The 17388-nt window shown below is 39.6% G+C and overlaps 1 protein-coding gene and 1 pseudogene across 1 annotated transcript in view; one reads left to right on the top strand and one right to left on the bottom strand.

The window, feature by feature from the left end:
• The window catches only part of LOC110540048 (cytochrome P450 2C18-like), a 36188-nt gene extending 24248 nt beyond the window's left edge, over nucleotides 1-11940 (bottom strand). The window contains 3 exon segments of the mRNA XM_060389099.1: nucleotides 1564-1719; nucleotides 1932-2094; nucleotides 11762-11940. Coding sequence (XP_060245082.1) covers nucleotides 1564-1719; nucleotides 1932-2094; nucleotides 11762-11929 — 487 coding nt within the window. The 5' untranslated portion in view covers nucleotides 11930-11940.
• Nucleotides 11941-16548: 4608 nt separating this feature from the next.
• Nucleotides 16549-17047, top strand: LOC110540045 (small ribosomal subunit protein eS10-like; annotated as a pseudogene).
• Nucleotides 17048-17388: the final 341 nt, after the last annotated feature.

Genomic DNA, 17388 nt, shown 5'->3' with positions numbered 1-17388 from the left:
CTGGGAAGTCCTGGGATCTCTTCGTTGTGCTCTCCAAGCTTGGGAGGCCCAGTGCCTGGTGTGTCCAGGTTGTATGACGTTTCTGCCTGGTTTTGGTGAGTATATAGCGTATTCTCTGTCACTGTGGGATTGGGCGGGTCGTACCGTCAGTGATGGCGCTCCTGCGGAGCTAGTATGGTGTCTAGCAGATTCGCGCCCTGGGAGGATGGTGCAGCCGCTGCGCGAATCTGGGACTCCGGGGTACGTACTGCTGGCTTTTGTCTGGCTAAAGTGGTTGGGGCTCCATCTCAGCGGTTGTATACCCCAGGCAGTTAGGTCTGTGCTGAGAAAGATGAGTCCGCTGTGCCGCTGTGCCGAGGAGGAAGGAGGTCTGGGGGAAGAGAGTGCAGCAAGAACAAAGGATCTTTTCTCTCCCTCCCCAAGCAAGTCTCCGGGTGACCGGAGGCCAAAGTTTTCACCTCCTGCGATGTTCTCTGGTGTTCAGAAAGCCTCGCTGTGGTTTTCCTGGGTTGGGGGTCCTTCCATTCTCCAACTCAGAAGATCAGGTATCCCACTGCTCAGAAACTGTGTGTGCTAGTCGCCATCTTGGCTCCGCCCCTCGCATTTCTGGAAATTATGTATCAATAAATATTTTATTGTGTCAAAGGAAGAAAAATTTATTTGAGAAACATGGATGTATGTGTGACTCAGAGAAGAAATCTGATTTCTTTTATTTTCTTTAACTTAATTTGAAAGACAACATTTAAAAACAGGGTCATGTCTCATTGTGAGAAGTACTTCAAAATGTTTGTAAACCTCAGAGTGAGAGAAGACAGTTATTGCCATAAATGTGTAATCCCTAAAACAACAAATAAAAGGAGATGAGATAAATAAAGATGGAGCCAATAGTGAAGCCTAGTTGTATTCATCACTAAAACCTGAACATTAATTTTGCAGAATCATGTATTGATATATAATTATTCAAAGATATAAATCAACACATAAAAATGAGAAGTAATTTATTCTATATTGTATATATTATGCTATGCTTTTAAAAGAGCATTAACTAATAAATCTTTATTAGGATATGGCCACATAAAAAATGTTACATAGCAATAATTTGCCAAAATTTTATGCAAAGACCTGACATATGTCAGTTGTACAGCATAGTCCAACTAAAGAAAATTACACCATGTAATTCTTGTTCAATACTAGCGTGATGCGCTAATTGCCACCAAAGTCACATACAATGTGTTTGCTAGTGGAATTAATATTTATACTAACAGAAATTACTGTTCCTTAAGTACTCAGAAAACAAGCTCAAACCATAAATTCATATAGTCACATTATTATTTGAAAACAAAACAAAAATTAGAAAAGATCTAGGTTAAATGATGGCTTAGACCCTCTACAAATACACAATCTCACAATAAAACAAAAATCACAGGTATACAAGCTTACTATTTTTCTCTACAAATCACACTTTCCATATGAAGACTGAGCTAAAACACAGAATGACAGCTCTGGTCACCCTCAAAAATTCTTGAGGATCTCATAAAAATATAGAAGTCTAAGATGAATAACACCCATCATTGGTTTTCCTCAACTCCTCCACAAGACACTTAGCCTCCTCTTGGACACAGTTCTCAATGCTCTTCTTCCCCATCCCAAAGTTTCGCAGAGTCATGAGTGCAAAGCGTCTCATCTCTTTCCAGTTTCTCCCATTGCTGAAAACAACCCCTAAAAGAAAGATCAGAAATGAGTAGGGAGATCCTAGATAAGGAAGGGACTGATGGGTGACTGCCAAACAGAAAGCCAAACTGGATTTGAACAAGTTTTCAAGGTTGCTTTCCATCCTCATATTCCCTGTGACCACAACCCAACACATATACATGGGCACATAAGTGCATAGACCCTTAGACCCATGGACCCTTAGGTACATGGACACTTACCAAGGCCTTCGGTAATTTTATCAGACACTGGGATGCTTCCTCTTCCAGCAAACTCCTCTCCATGATCAATCAAGGCTTCTTTTACAGCTTCATAGCCATGCAACACCACAGCAGGCTTCCTGCCCAAGTACAGAGTGAACACTGGGCCATAGGCTTTTGAAAACTGGAAAATAAAAAGTGGTTTAAATGGAGTAAAAATATGTCAATATTTTACAAGCTACACATCCCAGAAAATGGGGTAAGCTGTCCATAGACCTTCCCTTCTCTGTATGTTCCCAGACCCAATTCTCAAGGTCACCCCTAGCACCACAACAGAACACCAGCTGAAGCTCCCCTCCCTACTATTCACATCTTCTGTAGATCCCACAGACCACACCACACCCTCAGCTTTCCTCCCCACCTCTCTGCTGTATTCCAGCCCCTAACTCAGGTACACAGCTCCTACTCAAACAAAAGCCATGTCTACAAGAAGACCAGGTAGGCAAATCGACTGAGAAAGAAATTAAGGAAACAACACCCTTCACAATAGACTCAAATAATATAAAATATCTTGGGGTTAGTTTTAACTAACCAAGCAAGTGAAAGACTTGTATGATAAAAACTTCAAGTCTTTGAAAGAAGACATTGAAGAAAATATCAGAAGATTAAAAGATCACCCATGCCTATGGATTGCTAGAATTAACATAGTAAAAATGGCCATCCTACCAAAAACAATCTACAGATTCAATGCAATCTCCTTCAAAATTCCAACGCAATGGTCCTCAGACCTTGAAAGAACAATTATCAACTTCAAATGGAAAAACAAAAAAAATTCAGAATGGCTAAAACTCTTTTGTAGAACTTCTGGTTGTATCACAGTCTCTGACTTCAAGTTCTAATCAGCGCTCTAGTAATTAAACTGCATAGTATTGGCATAAAATAGACAGGTGGATCAATAGAATAGAATTAAGACCCAAACATAAATCCACACACCAATAAACACCTGATTTTTTTTACTTAAAAAAAAGCCATAAATATACAATGAAAAAAGGAAAGCATCTTCAACAAATGATGCTGGTCTACTTGGGTGTCTGCATGTAGAAGAATACATAGAATAAATAGATAGATCTATACTTATTACCCTGCAATAAACTCAAGTCCAAGTGGATCAAAGACTTCAACATAAAACCAGATACACTGAACCTGACAGAGGAGAAAGTGGGGGAATAGCCTTGAATGCATTGTCATAGGAGACAACTTCCTGAACAGAACAATGAAAGGGAAGGCATTAAGATCAAGAATTAATAAATGCAACATGTGAAGCCGAAAAGCTTCTGTAAGCAAAGGACACCATAAATTGGACAAAGGTGTTGGTATAATGTTCTTTTGGAATGTATACGCCTTTCCCTTGTTCATTCAAATGCTGATTTCTCTCCCCCACTCTCTGGTTGCAATCCAGACATTGCATTGTGATACTTATTCTAAGCATCATCTGTCTCAACTTTGTGTAAACATGCCAAAATAAAACAACCAGCCACAATACTGAGCAATGGAGAGGAACGAGTAGGCGAGAGAGGGGAAGAGCCAGAGGACAGGAAGGAGTGAAAGAGAGTACAGAGGCTGGGAGAGCAGAGGCTGGAGGAGAGGTCTTAGAACAATGTGGAGAAATGAACCAGACCTAAGATTTCATAAAAAGCAAGTATAATGGGTGAACCTAAATGTTAGGAAACTATGAGGGCTTGGAGGTTTCGGATGGAGTAACTATTGTCCAGCACTGTGTTCTAGGTTAACTAAATAAATCATATAAATATAAATATAATCACTTGGTTATACAACTGTTTAGAATTAACAGCAGCGTTAGTAAAGAATATATAAATAGTAAATATTAATCACCATCTGCAACAAAGAGGCAGCCTACAGAATCAGAAAAGACTTTCATCAACTCCACATATGATAGAGGACTAATTTCCAAATATATAAAGAGAATCAAGGAATTAGGTATCAAAAAAACCCAAATAACCCAATCTAAAAATGGGGTACAAATTTAAACAGAGAACCCTCAATAAAAGAATCTCTCAAATGGATGAGAAACACTTAAAGAAATGTTCAATATCCTTAGCCATCAGAGAAACGCAAAGGATGTTCCAACCTACCACAAAGATACTTGCTCAGCTATGCTCATAGCAGCTTTATTCATAATATTCAGAAACAACCTAAACATCCTTCAACTGAAGAATGGATTTTACACAATGGACTATTACTCAGCTGTTTAAAAATGATATCATGAAATTTTCAGGCAAATGGATAGAACTAGAAAAATTATCCTGAGTGAGGTAACCCAGGCCCAGAAAGGTAAATATGGTATGAACTCACTTGTAAGTAGATAGTAGCTGTTAAGCAAATGATAACCGAGCTACAATCTGCACACCTGGAGAGATTAAATAAATAGGAGGGCTCTGAGGGAGATGCATGGACCTTCCTGGGAAAGGAAAATAAAATAAAATTTTGTTGACTGGGAACAGATTGGAATGGGAGCAGGAAGGGATTATGTGAGGAGGCAAAGGGATGGATGGAGAGACTATGGACAGAAACAGCTGGAACTGGACATCATTATGAGTGAGTGGAAATATATTCAGTGTAAACTTCCTGGAATCTATGAAGGTGACCCTTGTAAGGACTCACAGTAATGGAGTACAGAGTCTGAACTGACCATTTTTTGTAGCCAAGCAAGGCTTCCAGTGGTAAGACTGGGGTGCATTTGGTTGGGTTGTTTGCTGAAGGTATCCCCTAGAGATTTCTAAACAACACAGGCTAATGTTAGGACAAAAGGTCACTCTCCAAAAACTGACAGTGGGGACCCATTGCCAAGGACAACATCCATATATCTTATTGAAAGTAGAGAGGTTGAGCTGATGTGGGCTTGAAGCATTCACTCCAACACTTTACTCTCTTTGGCAAGAGAAGGTATTCTGCAGACTACAGAAAGAAACCTGAACACCAATCCAGCCATGAAACTCTCAATCTACAATCTGTCCTACCTGCAAGATGTGCTGGGGAAATGGTAGTGCAGAATCTGTGGGAGTGGCCAACCAATATTTGGTTTAACTTAAGGCCCATACCACAAGATGGCGCTCAATCTCAACAACTGCCTGTCTAGCCAGAAAACAGAAACTGGATAGCACAAACACAATGGTAAAAAAACAATGAAATGATTCTTAATGATATTCTGCTATACTCATATATCAGTGCTTTTTCTAGTCATCACCAGGGAGACCCCCTATGGCAGCTTATAGGAATGGGTTCAGATACCAACAGACAGACATTATGCAGAAAGAGAGTCTAAATTGGAGGTGTCCAACAGGTCTCCTTCCTCAGAAACCCTGATTTCTGAAGGTGGAGAGAAAAGATTGTGGGACTCAGAGGGGATTGAGGACACCAGAAGGATATGGCCTACAAAATCAACTAAGCAGGGCTCACCTAGCATAGGTATTTACCAGGTCTTCTGCATGTATGTTATGGTTGTTAGTTTGTTGTTTTTGTGGGACTCCTAACAGAGATAATGTGTGTCTCTGACTCTTTTGTCTGCTCTTAGAAGTCTTTCTCTCCTATTGGGTTGCCTTGTGAGGCCTTGCTATCAGGACTTTTGCTTTGCCTTATTGTATCTTGTTTTGTCATGTTTGATTGTAGTCTCCTAAAGGCCTTCTGTCTTCTGAAGAGAAATGGAGGAGGAGCAGATCTGGGAGAAAGAGGAGTGGAGGGAAGGCAAACTGTGGTCAGGAGGTATTGTATAAGAGAAGAATAAATAAATAAATAAATAAATAAACAAACAAACAAACAGGAAAACTATATGCCTAGTAATTCTGGTATCTTGGAGAACATAAGTCTATATTTGCTTTTAATAAGAATACAAATATTACTTTCCCTGCATGCACACATCTCAGTTCCCCAGCACGTGCCATTACTGGGACCCACCCCGATCTGTAGCCCCAGAGATTAACACAGATCAGTGAACAGCAGGTGAGAGGCTTCCCCTCCCTGCCATCTACTCACCTGCCACAGCCTGCCAGCAACAGTGGTGAGGTCTGCCCAGGGCCCTTTGTGCTCCACTTTCCCTGTGCAGCCCACACCTCAGCTTCTAGGCCTGCACCATTTCCTGGGATCCGCCCAAATCTGAAACTCCAGAGACCAGCACAGATCAGGGAGCAGCAGGAAAACCAGAGGATTGAGGACATCTGGGACCATGATTTCTACCTACAACCCCAGAGACCAGCAGGCCTGCTAATAACAGAGTCAACAACATGGCTAGAGGTCAGAGCAAGAATACAAACAACAAAATTCAGGGCCACATGACACCACCAAAACCCAGCTATCCTACCACAGCAAGTCCTGAGTATCCTATCTCACCAGAAGCACAAGAAAATGTTCTTAAATGTGAGGTTATGTAAATCACAGAGGCCTTAAAAGAAGAAAATAAAACTTTCAAAGAACTGCAGGAAAATACAACCAAGCTGAAAGGTTTAGGCTAACTTTGTAACCTGTATGTCTTCTAAAGCCTATAGTTTTGAGTTTTAGGTACAGGTTAAGCTAAAGCCTCTTAGTACCTTTCCAGAGAACAGAGAAATGTGACCCTATCTATGAGGACAGATATGGAAAAAAAAAAAAGCAAGCAAGCAATGACCTTCGCTCAGCAAAAAGAAGTACCAAACCCTTGTCTTTGAGATAGTGTTTCTTAGCAACCAACCCAGACTTCTTCTGAGTAGCTCCTGACCTCCAGCCAAAAGTCTGCAGCCCCTAATCTTCAAGGATGAGCTAACTACCCCCACCTTCAATTGTAGCTGCATCCACACTTGGCAGGACTGGCCAAGCTTGAGCACCTAAGACTAACCAATTATCTTGCTTTATAGCTTCTTCATCCAATCCTAAATTGCCAAAACTGCAACTTCAAATTTCCCACAATTTTTCTTTTAAAAACCTAAAGCCTTTGTCTCCCAGTGCCACTCTTTGCTGGCCGGCAAGGGTGACCCCACTGCGCAATGGTTAATAAACCTCTTGCTTTTGCAACGAGTTGTGGTCTGTGGGGGTTTCTGGGAAGGGTGCGATCTTGAACTCCTGAGCTGTGAGACCCCAAACAGGTAAATTGAATAAATCTCTTAAAGAAATACAAGAAAATACAACCAAACAAGAGAAGATGAATAAAACTGTCCAGGACCTAAAAATGTAGATAGAAGCAATAAAGAAAATGCAATCTGAGGCAATCTTGGGGATGGAGAACCTAGAGAAGAGAACCTAGGAAAGATGCAGACATAAGCATCAATAACAGAATACAAGAGATGGAGGAGAGAATCTCAGGTATAGAAGCTATGATTGAAGAAATTGGAACATCAGTCAAAGAAAATGTTAAATCTAAAAAAGTTCCTGATATGAAACATCCAAGAAATCTGGAACAATATAAAAAGGCCAAACCTAAGAATAATGGGAATAGAAGAAGGAGACTCCAAACTCGAAGGCCCAACAAAATTACTGAAGAAAATTTCTCCAACCTAAAGAAAAAAAATGCCTATAAATATTTTCCCAACCTAAAGAAAGAAGCCTATAGAACACCAAATGGATTAGACCAGAAAAGAAAATCCTCCCATCACATAATAATCAAAACACTAAATGTATAGAACAAAGAAAGAATATTAAAAGCTGCATGGGAAAAAGACTAAGTCACATATAACAGCAAACCTATTAGAATTACGCCTGACTTTTCAATAGAGACTATGGAAGCCAGAAGGGCCTGGGCAGATGTCATCCAGACACTAAGAGAGCACAGATGCCCCCTAGACTACTATACCCAACAAAACTTTCATTCACCATAGATGGAGAAAACAAGATATTCCATGACATAAACAAGCTTAAACCAAGTACCTAGTCGCAAGACCAGCACTACAGAAGATACTAGAAGAAAAACTCCAAACCAAAGAAGCTAACTACACCCAAGAAAGCATAGGAAACAACACCAAGCTGCAAAACCAAAAGAAAGGAAACACACACACACACACACACACACACACATATACACACACACACACTCTAGCACAACATAGTAACAGGAAGTAACAACCACTGGTCGTTAATATCTCTCAACATCAGTGGACTCAACTTGCCCCAATAAAAAGATACAGGCTAACAGAATGGATGTGTAAACAGGACCCATAATTCTGTTACATACAAGAAACACACCTCAGCAATAATGATAGACATTACCTCAGAATAAAGGTCTGGGAAAACTTTTTCCAAACAAACAGCCACAAGAAAAAAGGTGGAACAGCTATTCTAATATCTAATAAAAAATACTTTCGACCAAAATTAATCAAGAGATGAGGAAGGCCACTTTATACTCATCAAAGGAAAAATTGACCAAGATAACATCTCAATTCTGAACATATATGCCCCAAATGCTAGGGCAGCCACATTTGTAAAAGAAACATTACAAAAGTTTAAATCACACATTGAACCCCACATGTTAATAGTAGAAGACATCAACAACCTGTCTTACCAATGGCCAGATCATTGAGACAGAAACTAAACAGAGAAATAACAAAACTAACTGAAGTTATGAGTCAACTGGACCTAACATATATCTACAGAACAGTCCATTCAAACACAAAAGAATATACCTTCTTCTCAGCATCACAGGGAACTGTCTCCAAAATTGACCTCATACTTGGACACAAAGCAAGCCTCAGCAAATATAAGAAAATTGAAATAGTACCTTTTATTCTCTCAGATCACCATAAATTAAAGCAAGATCTCAACAACAGAAACAATAGAATGCCTACAAAGTCATGAAAACTGAATGACTCTCTACTTGATGATCACTAGGTCCAGGAGGAAATAAAGAAAGAAATTAAAGATGTTCTAGAATTCAATGAAAATGAAGGCACAACATAATCAAACTTATGGGACACCATGAAAGCAGTGCTAAGAGTGCTAAGTGCCTTCATAAAGAAAGTGGAGAGAGTTCATACTACTTAACAGCTCACATGAAAGCTTCTCAGTTTCATGAGATCCCACTTATTAATTGTTAATCTCAGAGCCTGTGATGTTGTCTCCTATACCAATAAGTAATCCCACTTTTCACTGCTTTGTCTTTTAGTAGATTTAGAGTCTCTGGTTTTATGTCAAGGTCTTTGATTCACTTGGACTTGTGCAGGGGACCAGCCCCGGGTGAGGAAAGGGCTTGAAGGTGGGTGGGTGTAAAGAGGAGGGATGAGGGATGGAAGGATTAGACTCAGGGCTCCATTTAGTTTCCTTTCATGTGGGACAGAGACCTAGCACATCTCGGTATGGCTTGACCTGCTCTGACAATTTGTGTCTCTTGCAAGGTTTATTTATACACAAAATCATTTCCTCAGAAACTTTAATTATTGATTACATTGCTTTAAGTCTTCCTCGGTTACATAAGTATATAGGAACAAAAGAAACAAATCGAGCAAACAGCAAATTTCATAAGAACTAAAAATTAACATTATGATAAAATCAGTTTTCTTTTAACTCAAAGTTTTCTTCCTTATGATAGGTGTTGTAAAGCCTTGCAGTTACAAAAATGCTCAACAGAATGGGGGGGTGCAGAATGAATAAAGTGTAATTGATGAAAAATTTAAAAAAATAAAAATAAATAAAAAATAAAAACATAAAAAAACAGAATGATTCTATTTGAGTTTGATTCTGTTTCAGGTTGGCATAGAATTAATAGATCAAAAATCATTTCCTTCCATCTGCTACATCAAACTTATTTTCCTTTAAAAGTTTAATCTTTCTTACCCTTAGTTGAACCTTCCTTTCCTACCTCTAATTTTCTTTTATATTTGAAATAAACCATCATCTTTTTCTTGGATATGGGTGTGACTCTATCTGAGACTCCTACCAGGGGGAGACATGAAGACTGAGGTGACCACCTCCTAGTCAGACAGAACTATTGAAGGGTGGGGAACAACAACCCATTGATTAAAAAAAAAAAACTTTGATCCAAAAAATTAACCTGCCTACAAAAAGTGCAGAAGAAGAAAAAGAAGAAGAAGAGGAGGAGGAGGAGGAGGAGGAGGAGGAAGAAGAAGAAGAAGAAGAAGAAGAAGAAGAAGAAGAAGAAGAAGAAGAAGAAGAAGAAGAAGAGAGATGCAGGAACAAAGATTGTGGGAATATCCAACCAATGACTGGCCCAACCTGGACCCACCCCATGGTTAAGAACCAGCCCCTAACACTATTAATGATGCTCTAGTGTGCTTGCAGACAGGAGCCTAACTTGATTGTCATCTGGGAGTCTCCAGCCAGCAGTGAATTGAAACAGATGCTACTTGCAGCCAAGCCTGGGGTGGAACTCCAGGGGTTCTATGGAATTGTTGGGGGAAGGATGGAAGGACCTGAAGGGAACAAGAAGACCAGCAGAGACAACTAACCCAGACCCATTGGAGCCTTAAAAAATCTGGGACATCAACTAGGGAGCATGCATGCTCTGTACCTGGCCTCCCTACACAATAGGAGGCTTCATCTTCATGTAGGTCAGCTGGTGAGTGGAGGGGGTGGGTCTGTTTCTAACAGGGACTCTGTTGCCTGCTTTTGGATTGCTTCCTCCTGGCAGTGTTGCCTTTTCTGGCCTCTGGGGATGAGGATGAGCTCAGTCCTGTTGTGACTTGGTGTGCTGGGGAGGGTTGATGTGGGGAGGAGGATGCTCCCCTTTTCTGGGGAGAAAAGGGATGGAAGAAAGAGAAGGGGAACTAGAAAGAGAGGAAGGAGAGGACAGCCTTGGATGTAAAGTAAATAAGTTGAAATTTTAAAAAGAACAAAAACAAAAAGTCAATATTTTTTCTATGCAATATGTTCAATTACTGCAGATATTACCATATTTTCCACCACATGTTGCATCAATACTATGATTTGATAAATAAATATTACAGTAATAGTAAGAACTTTCATTTATGAATGGCCTACAATTGTTCACCCAGTTGGTAAGCAGATTGTAGTTAACTGTTAAATCTACATATTTAACATTTACATTTACCCCATATTACAAAAAAAAATAGAGCAGAAATATCACAATTCATCTTCCAGTGTAGATTTCAAATGGTAGAAATTCTAAATTTGAGCACTTGTTTTTTTTTCTGTATTTCGTGCTGAAATTAATAACCAAGTGACTATTTCTGCATACCTACAGGCTGTCTTCATAGAGGCCTTGAACCAGTACCTACGGCATTAACTATTCTGTATTTCTAAGTGATATCAAGATATGTTCATCACCCAGGCTGCTTTGCTCTCTACGAGCATTACAAACAAAGAAAAACTCTCTAGAAGGCACAGAATTTTCCAGAAGCAATATCTGACACATACCACATCCTTGTCCTTATAACAAGAGTTCTGACTCAAAAGAATTCGAATAGGAACTACTCAGCCCTGACTTATTCCTATGATTTCTTTCATTGTTCAGAACTATAACTATTTCCTGGATATCAGACAGAGGTTAATTCTACACAAAAACTCTATGTTTGTTCTTTCTACATATTTTGCACAGCTAAGATATGTGAAGGAACTTTCTAATTACTTCCTCTGTTTTACTTTCAGCCGGTAGCTGAAGGAATTTTAAAAAACTACAGCTTTGCCACACTGAGATTTTTATTCTACTAAATACGCTCTAATGTTTAACTAGCCACATCACATTACCTCATGTGATGATTTCTGACCATGACATGATGGAAAATACAGCGTAAAAGAGAACTTTGCAAGATAGGGCAGGCCTATCCATATGTTTCACTTAAACATTGGACCATTTACTTCCCTTTGAGTGTTATTAAGAAAAGAAAGAACGTACTTACATCCTTCAGTGATTTGCTGAAGTCCTTAAGATCTAGCTGAAGGATATTTCCAATTATTGGTAGAGGCGTGGGACCAGGAGGAAGCTTTCTTCTCTGAGAACTCTGCCTCCATAGTGAAAGAAGAAGCAGACAAGTGAGAACAAGCCCCAGAAACACACCTAGAACCATCGCTGCCTTCTCTTCTTACTCATATAGCTGTGTGATTACAACTCAAAGCTTATATAATGATGTCTGCTAATCCACCTTTGAGTCACTAATACAAAATAGACCAACCAGAAACAGCACTTAATCTCTCCTCCCAGTGTACTTTGTTCCAACAGAGTGATTAAAGTCAAATGCTGACTCCTTTCCTCTCATTTATACCATAGCACATCCTGTAGAAATGTGGCTTAATTATAATGGTTAGGGTTTCAAGAATGGCAAAAAGGTTTTCTGATAATGAGCACTTGAGAAACTTGTTATATTACAAAAATTTAGTATTTTATATAACATGCAAATAGACATTTTATATCATCTAAACTGTTGACTCTTCTTCCCCAATAATAAAATGAAATAAGTTTTCAAATAATATACTAACATTACAAAGACACAAACATAAACTATCCAACAACATATACTGTGACAATACATTAAGGTTTTAATTAAATAAATGTGCAGTTTTTAACATAAGATAAATTTTAAGATAAAAAAAGAGATGACATTTTATATTTCAAATGGGAAAGAAATTTTCTGTCAGGAAACCTGTTATTCTAATGCAGCTCTTAGGTGTCAAGTCTATTTAAAATCAGATCTGATAAGCACTGTTATTCACCATAGCTTAGAATAATTCCATCAACTAAAACATATCCTACAACAGGAATTACCCTATTGTACTGGCTCTGCCCTTCTTATAAAGCCAGAAATTCCACATGAAATAGAAGTACCTTATTTGACTTCAAGGATAATACACGAGTAGAGTCTCATAGATAGATAGATAGATCTCAATCTTGCTCTCCATAACTATGAAAGACTGAACCTCAGAGAACTTGTTGACAACAGCTTGAGAAATTGTCAACCTCAAAATGTGACTAAGATATTTAAATTCTGTCATTTTTCACAAAAATAAATATAAAAGTACACAGCAAGAAAACAAAACGCAAAAAGAAAAGAAAAGGAACTCAGAAGCAGAACAATTGAGTGCAATAGAATATGAGTGTTGTACTTCAAATGTGAAAGACCCATTGGCTCATGTGCTTGAACACTTGCCTCCCTCGCAGACACAATTTTGAAAGACTGAATTGTTTAGGAGATAGAGCTTTGCCCAAGGAAGAGATTACATCCTTCAGTAATCTGGGGGGCCAAGGGGGTTATAGCCTGTATCAACTTCCTATTGCTCTCTGCTTTCTGTTCTAACAAAATGTGAAGGGTAGAGTTGTCCCAGTTAGACACTGCTACCATTAGGCTTCACCTTTCCCCATGCCTGTCCCTACATAGTTAGATGTAACACCTCATTCTGTGAGCCAAAGTTAGATGTAACACCTCATTCTGTGAGCCAAAGTAAACTCTTCCACCCTCAAATTGCTTCCTGTCAGATATTTGGTCACAGAAACTAGAAAAGTAGCCAATACAGAAAGTTTATACAGAAAGTGGTGCCATTCTGATATACCTAACCTAAGTTTTGGGATTGGTCTGCTGGAAGATTGTGCAAGAGTTTGGGGACCAGAGCTAAGAATGTTTAGAGTGCTATGAACAGAGCTTAATGGGGCATTTGGGTAGGAGTCTGGAGGACTGGAATGCTGAGAGAATGTGGGTGGTGGAAGACTATTTCACAAGGTTTATGATGGTAAACAACTACTCTAAGAAACTGATCTAGAGGCCATTCATGGTTACTTTGGGCAAAGAATCTGGCTACATGCTGCCTATGTCATGAGAATGTGAGTAAGTCTGTATTCAGACACAATAATCTAATTGGTTTAGGAGAGGAAAAGTCAAGACAGGGTGGCATTTTAGTTGTGGCATGTTTGCTGATCACTTTTTTATTTTTTTTAAGGTATAAAAACTTTGTTTGGGCTCACAGTTCAATTATACAGTCTTCCACGGTGGCAAAGTCAACAGCAGGAGCTGGGCACCTTACACTCATAGTCAGGGGACAAAGAGTGATGTGTTCAGCTCATTTTCTTTTCTTTTTTTTTTTTCTTTTTTAATTTCAGTTTATTTACTTTACATCCCAAGGGTGCCCTCTCCTTCCTCTCTTCCAGTCATCCTTTCCCCTCATTCCTCCTTTTTTCTCTCCCTTTCCCTCCAGAAAAGGGGACTCCCCTTCACCCACATCAACCTTCCCCAGCACATGAGCATATCTTCATCCCCTGAGAACAGGCAAGGCAGGCCTTCCAGGAGAAAGCAATCCAAAAGCAGACAATAGAGTCCATGTTAGAGACAGAACCCCTCCACACTTGCCAAATGTCCCATATGACGACGAAGCTGCCCATCAGCCATATGTGTGCAGGGGACCTAGGTCCAGATCATGCATGCTTCTTAGTTGATGTCTCAGTCTCTGAAAACCCCCATGGGACTGGAGGTTATCTCTGTTGGTCTTCTTGTGCAGTTTCTGTCCCCTCCAGGTCCTTCCATCTTTCCCTCAACACTTCCACAGGACTCCCAGAGACAACCCATGCTTGGCTGCAAATCCCAGCATCTATCTCAATCCACTGCTGGCTGGAGCATCCCAGATGACAGGCAAGTTAGACTCTCGTCTGCAAGCATAACGGAGTATCATTAATAGTGTCCGTGGCTGGCTCTGAACCATGGGTCTCAGGTTGGGCCAATTATTGGTTGGACTTTCCTTCAATCTTTTTTCCCTCTTTATCTCTGTACTTCTTGTAGGTAGGGTAATTCTTATCCAGATCTGCAGTGAAGAAAATATCAAATTAGACAGAACGATATAAAAACATATAGTTTTACAGGGAGAGGATGGGAAGTAAATTTAGCATCGCTGTACTTTATGGATGAAGGTACTGAAAAGATATAATTAGAGAAAAATATTACCTCACAAATCAGAATGTAAGAGCTCTGTACTGAGACAATAAAGAAAGTTTCCTTGGCAACAATACTTCACCTGTAATAGGCTGTAACTTATGGGAACACAAATTCATTTGAAAGGAGAGAGCCTAAACTGAGAATGCCACAACAGTTTTCATCTCAAAAAGCCTTAACTTTGAAGCATTTTCCCATGGTGAACCTCAAGAAAACACAGAGGCCATTTCACATGTAGCCTAAAGAGGTGATCTGGCAGTAGAACCTGGTGGCATTGTCAACATGATACTAAGCGTCATGGGCATAAAGACAGAATTAGGGAGTCATAGAGGCTCTCCCCAAGGCTCCAAATAATTTCTGAGACCAAGTAATGTAGTCAGGATGGAACTCTGTATACTAAATTACTAAGAATTCATTACATAAAGCTAAGAAGGTGAATCATGTATAGCATCTTGCTGGAAATTCCAGGACTTTGGGACTTTATTGAAGAAGACTCCAAACATAGACATGTAGATGAGTCAAGAGAGTGGTCACATACAGGACAGAAAATAGACATGGAGAATTGTTGCTACCCTCAGCTAACAAAACCTAACTGATTCCATCCTGAGCCCCAGATAATGGATATTGAGTTGCAGAGGTTTAAATACCCTACCTGGTTTCATTCTTGCTTTGTTCTGCTCTTTCCTTTCTCTGTTGCCTCTCTTCCCTTTTGGAGTAGAAATATGTACTTCATCCCATATGAGAAGCAAGTGACTGGGTTTTTATCTTGCAGAGTTTCTATTAGCAGATTGCCTTGACTCACAGAAGGGATTTTAGACTTTGGACCATTGAACAGTGTATGTATGTAATATTGAAATCTATGGGAATTGTGTACATTGCAATGAATGCATTTTGAATTCTGAGACACCTGTGAGCACATGAGAACCACAGTAGGAAATGTGGTTCGAATGTGAAAGGTCTTTCATAGGCTTATGTGTTTGAACCTCAGTCCATAGCTGGTGACAGTGTTTAAAAATTCTGTAAGAAGAATTAGAGGTAGAAACTTCCTGAAAGAAGCAGAGAACTGTGGGTTGGCCTTTAGGTTTTTCTACCTGACCCTACACCCTGTTTGCTCTACACTTCTTATTCTACCGATATATAAGGATCTGAATGCCCTCCCCTTCAAAATGAACACTATTCTCTCAAACTGTAACTCAAAATAAAGCCTCATTCCTTGGGTTGTTTCTTGTCAGATATTTGCTGACACACCAAGAAAAGCAGTCAATACAATGTGGAAAAAAGTAAATTATTCATTGGACAAAAGCATAGAGCCACCACAATATTCACACATAACTGAGAGGAAAGATTTATAGGGTATGAGGAGAGATCTAAGAATCTCTCTGATATAAATTTCAACATCACTGATGACAATGCTTAACAAAAACAGAATTTTGTAAAGACATTATTAGATGTGATAGGTTTAGTTATTTTCAAGCCCTCACCTTATGCTTTTTTTTTAAATAATAAATATTAAATCTTGTCAAGACCCAGATATGAATGTTTTAACAATAATGTCAATGAGAATTCTGAAAATTAATGGGGAATTTTTACACATATAATATTCTTTAGGATTCTCTCAATTACCATTTCCTAAAATAAAACTATTCCCATTTTAAGACTGATGAATAGAAACTCAGATATTCAGTCTTCTGGTTAATGACGCACAGACTTCTGATGGTAGAGCTGAGTCAAAAATAATATCAGGAGCCTCCACCTTGGACCCTGCAACCACTGTGATGTTGATGCCTAAGAAGAACCAAATTGCCATCTATAAACTCCTTTTTAAGGAAGGAGTGATGGATGCCACAAAAGATAGCCACATTCCCAAACACTTGAGCTTGAAGACAAGAATGTGCCCAACATTCATATATTCACATGAAAGCCAGGCAGTCTCTCGAGTCCCAAGGCTACATGAAGAAGCAGTTTACATGAATACGTTTCTATTGGTACCTTATACCAGGGTAGCCACTATCTCCAAGATTATCTCCACCTACCTCCAGAGACAGTGCCTGCCACCCTGTGCCACAGCTGTCCTGACTTTGGTATGCCTCAGCCCAAAGGTCCAGAGAGAGAATGAGCTGCAAGATTCACTAGAGGGCAGGCAGACAGAGACACCTACAGAAGGAGCATTGTGCCCCCTGTGCTGACAAGAAAGCTGGGGCTGGGGCTGGCTCAGCAATAGAATTCCAGTTTAGAGGCTGTTTTGGTCATGGATGTGGTCAGCCACCTCAGTGAAGTTGGAGATTGTGTTGTGTTGAATAAACTTTGAGAAAAATAGTAACAATATCAATTCAGTCTTCCAACCTCTCTTTCTAGCAAGGCATTCACTTTGATGGGATTCAGTAATATTCATTGATTGTGAACCACAATACTTTTTCTTCCCACTGCCATTAAATAAAAATATTAACCAGATGATATTTATAGCACAGGTTCATAAGAGTGAATGACATTACTAATTTGGTTGACACTCCCCTTTGCCCACCTTTCCCTCAACCTGTGGCTGAGCTGGGATGATGGCATGAGAGTTGGAGAGCTGGCCTTGCCCCTCACTGGCTGCAGCACTAGGGAGAGCAGGC

Source organism: Meriones unguiculatus, chromosome 1, assembly GCF_030254825.1.
Source record: "Meriones unguiculatus strain TT.TT164.6M chromosome 1, Bangor_MerUng_6.1, whole genome shotgun sequence".
Lineage (NCBI taxonomy): Eukaryota > Metazoa > Chordata > Mammalia > Rodentia > Muridae > Meriones > Meriones unguiculatus.
The sequence above is the reverse complement of the archived record's forward strand: the minus strand, read 5'-3'. Positions and strand labels throughout refer to the sequence as shown.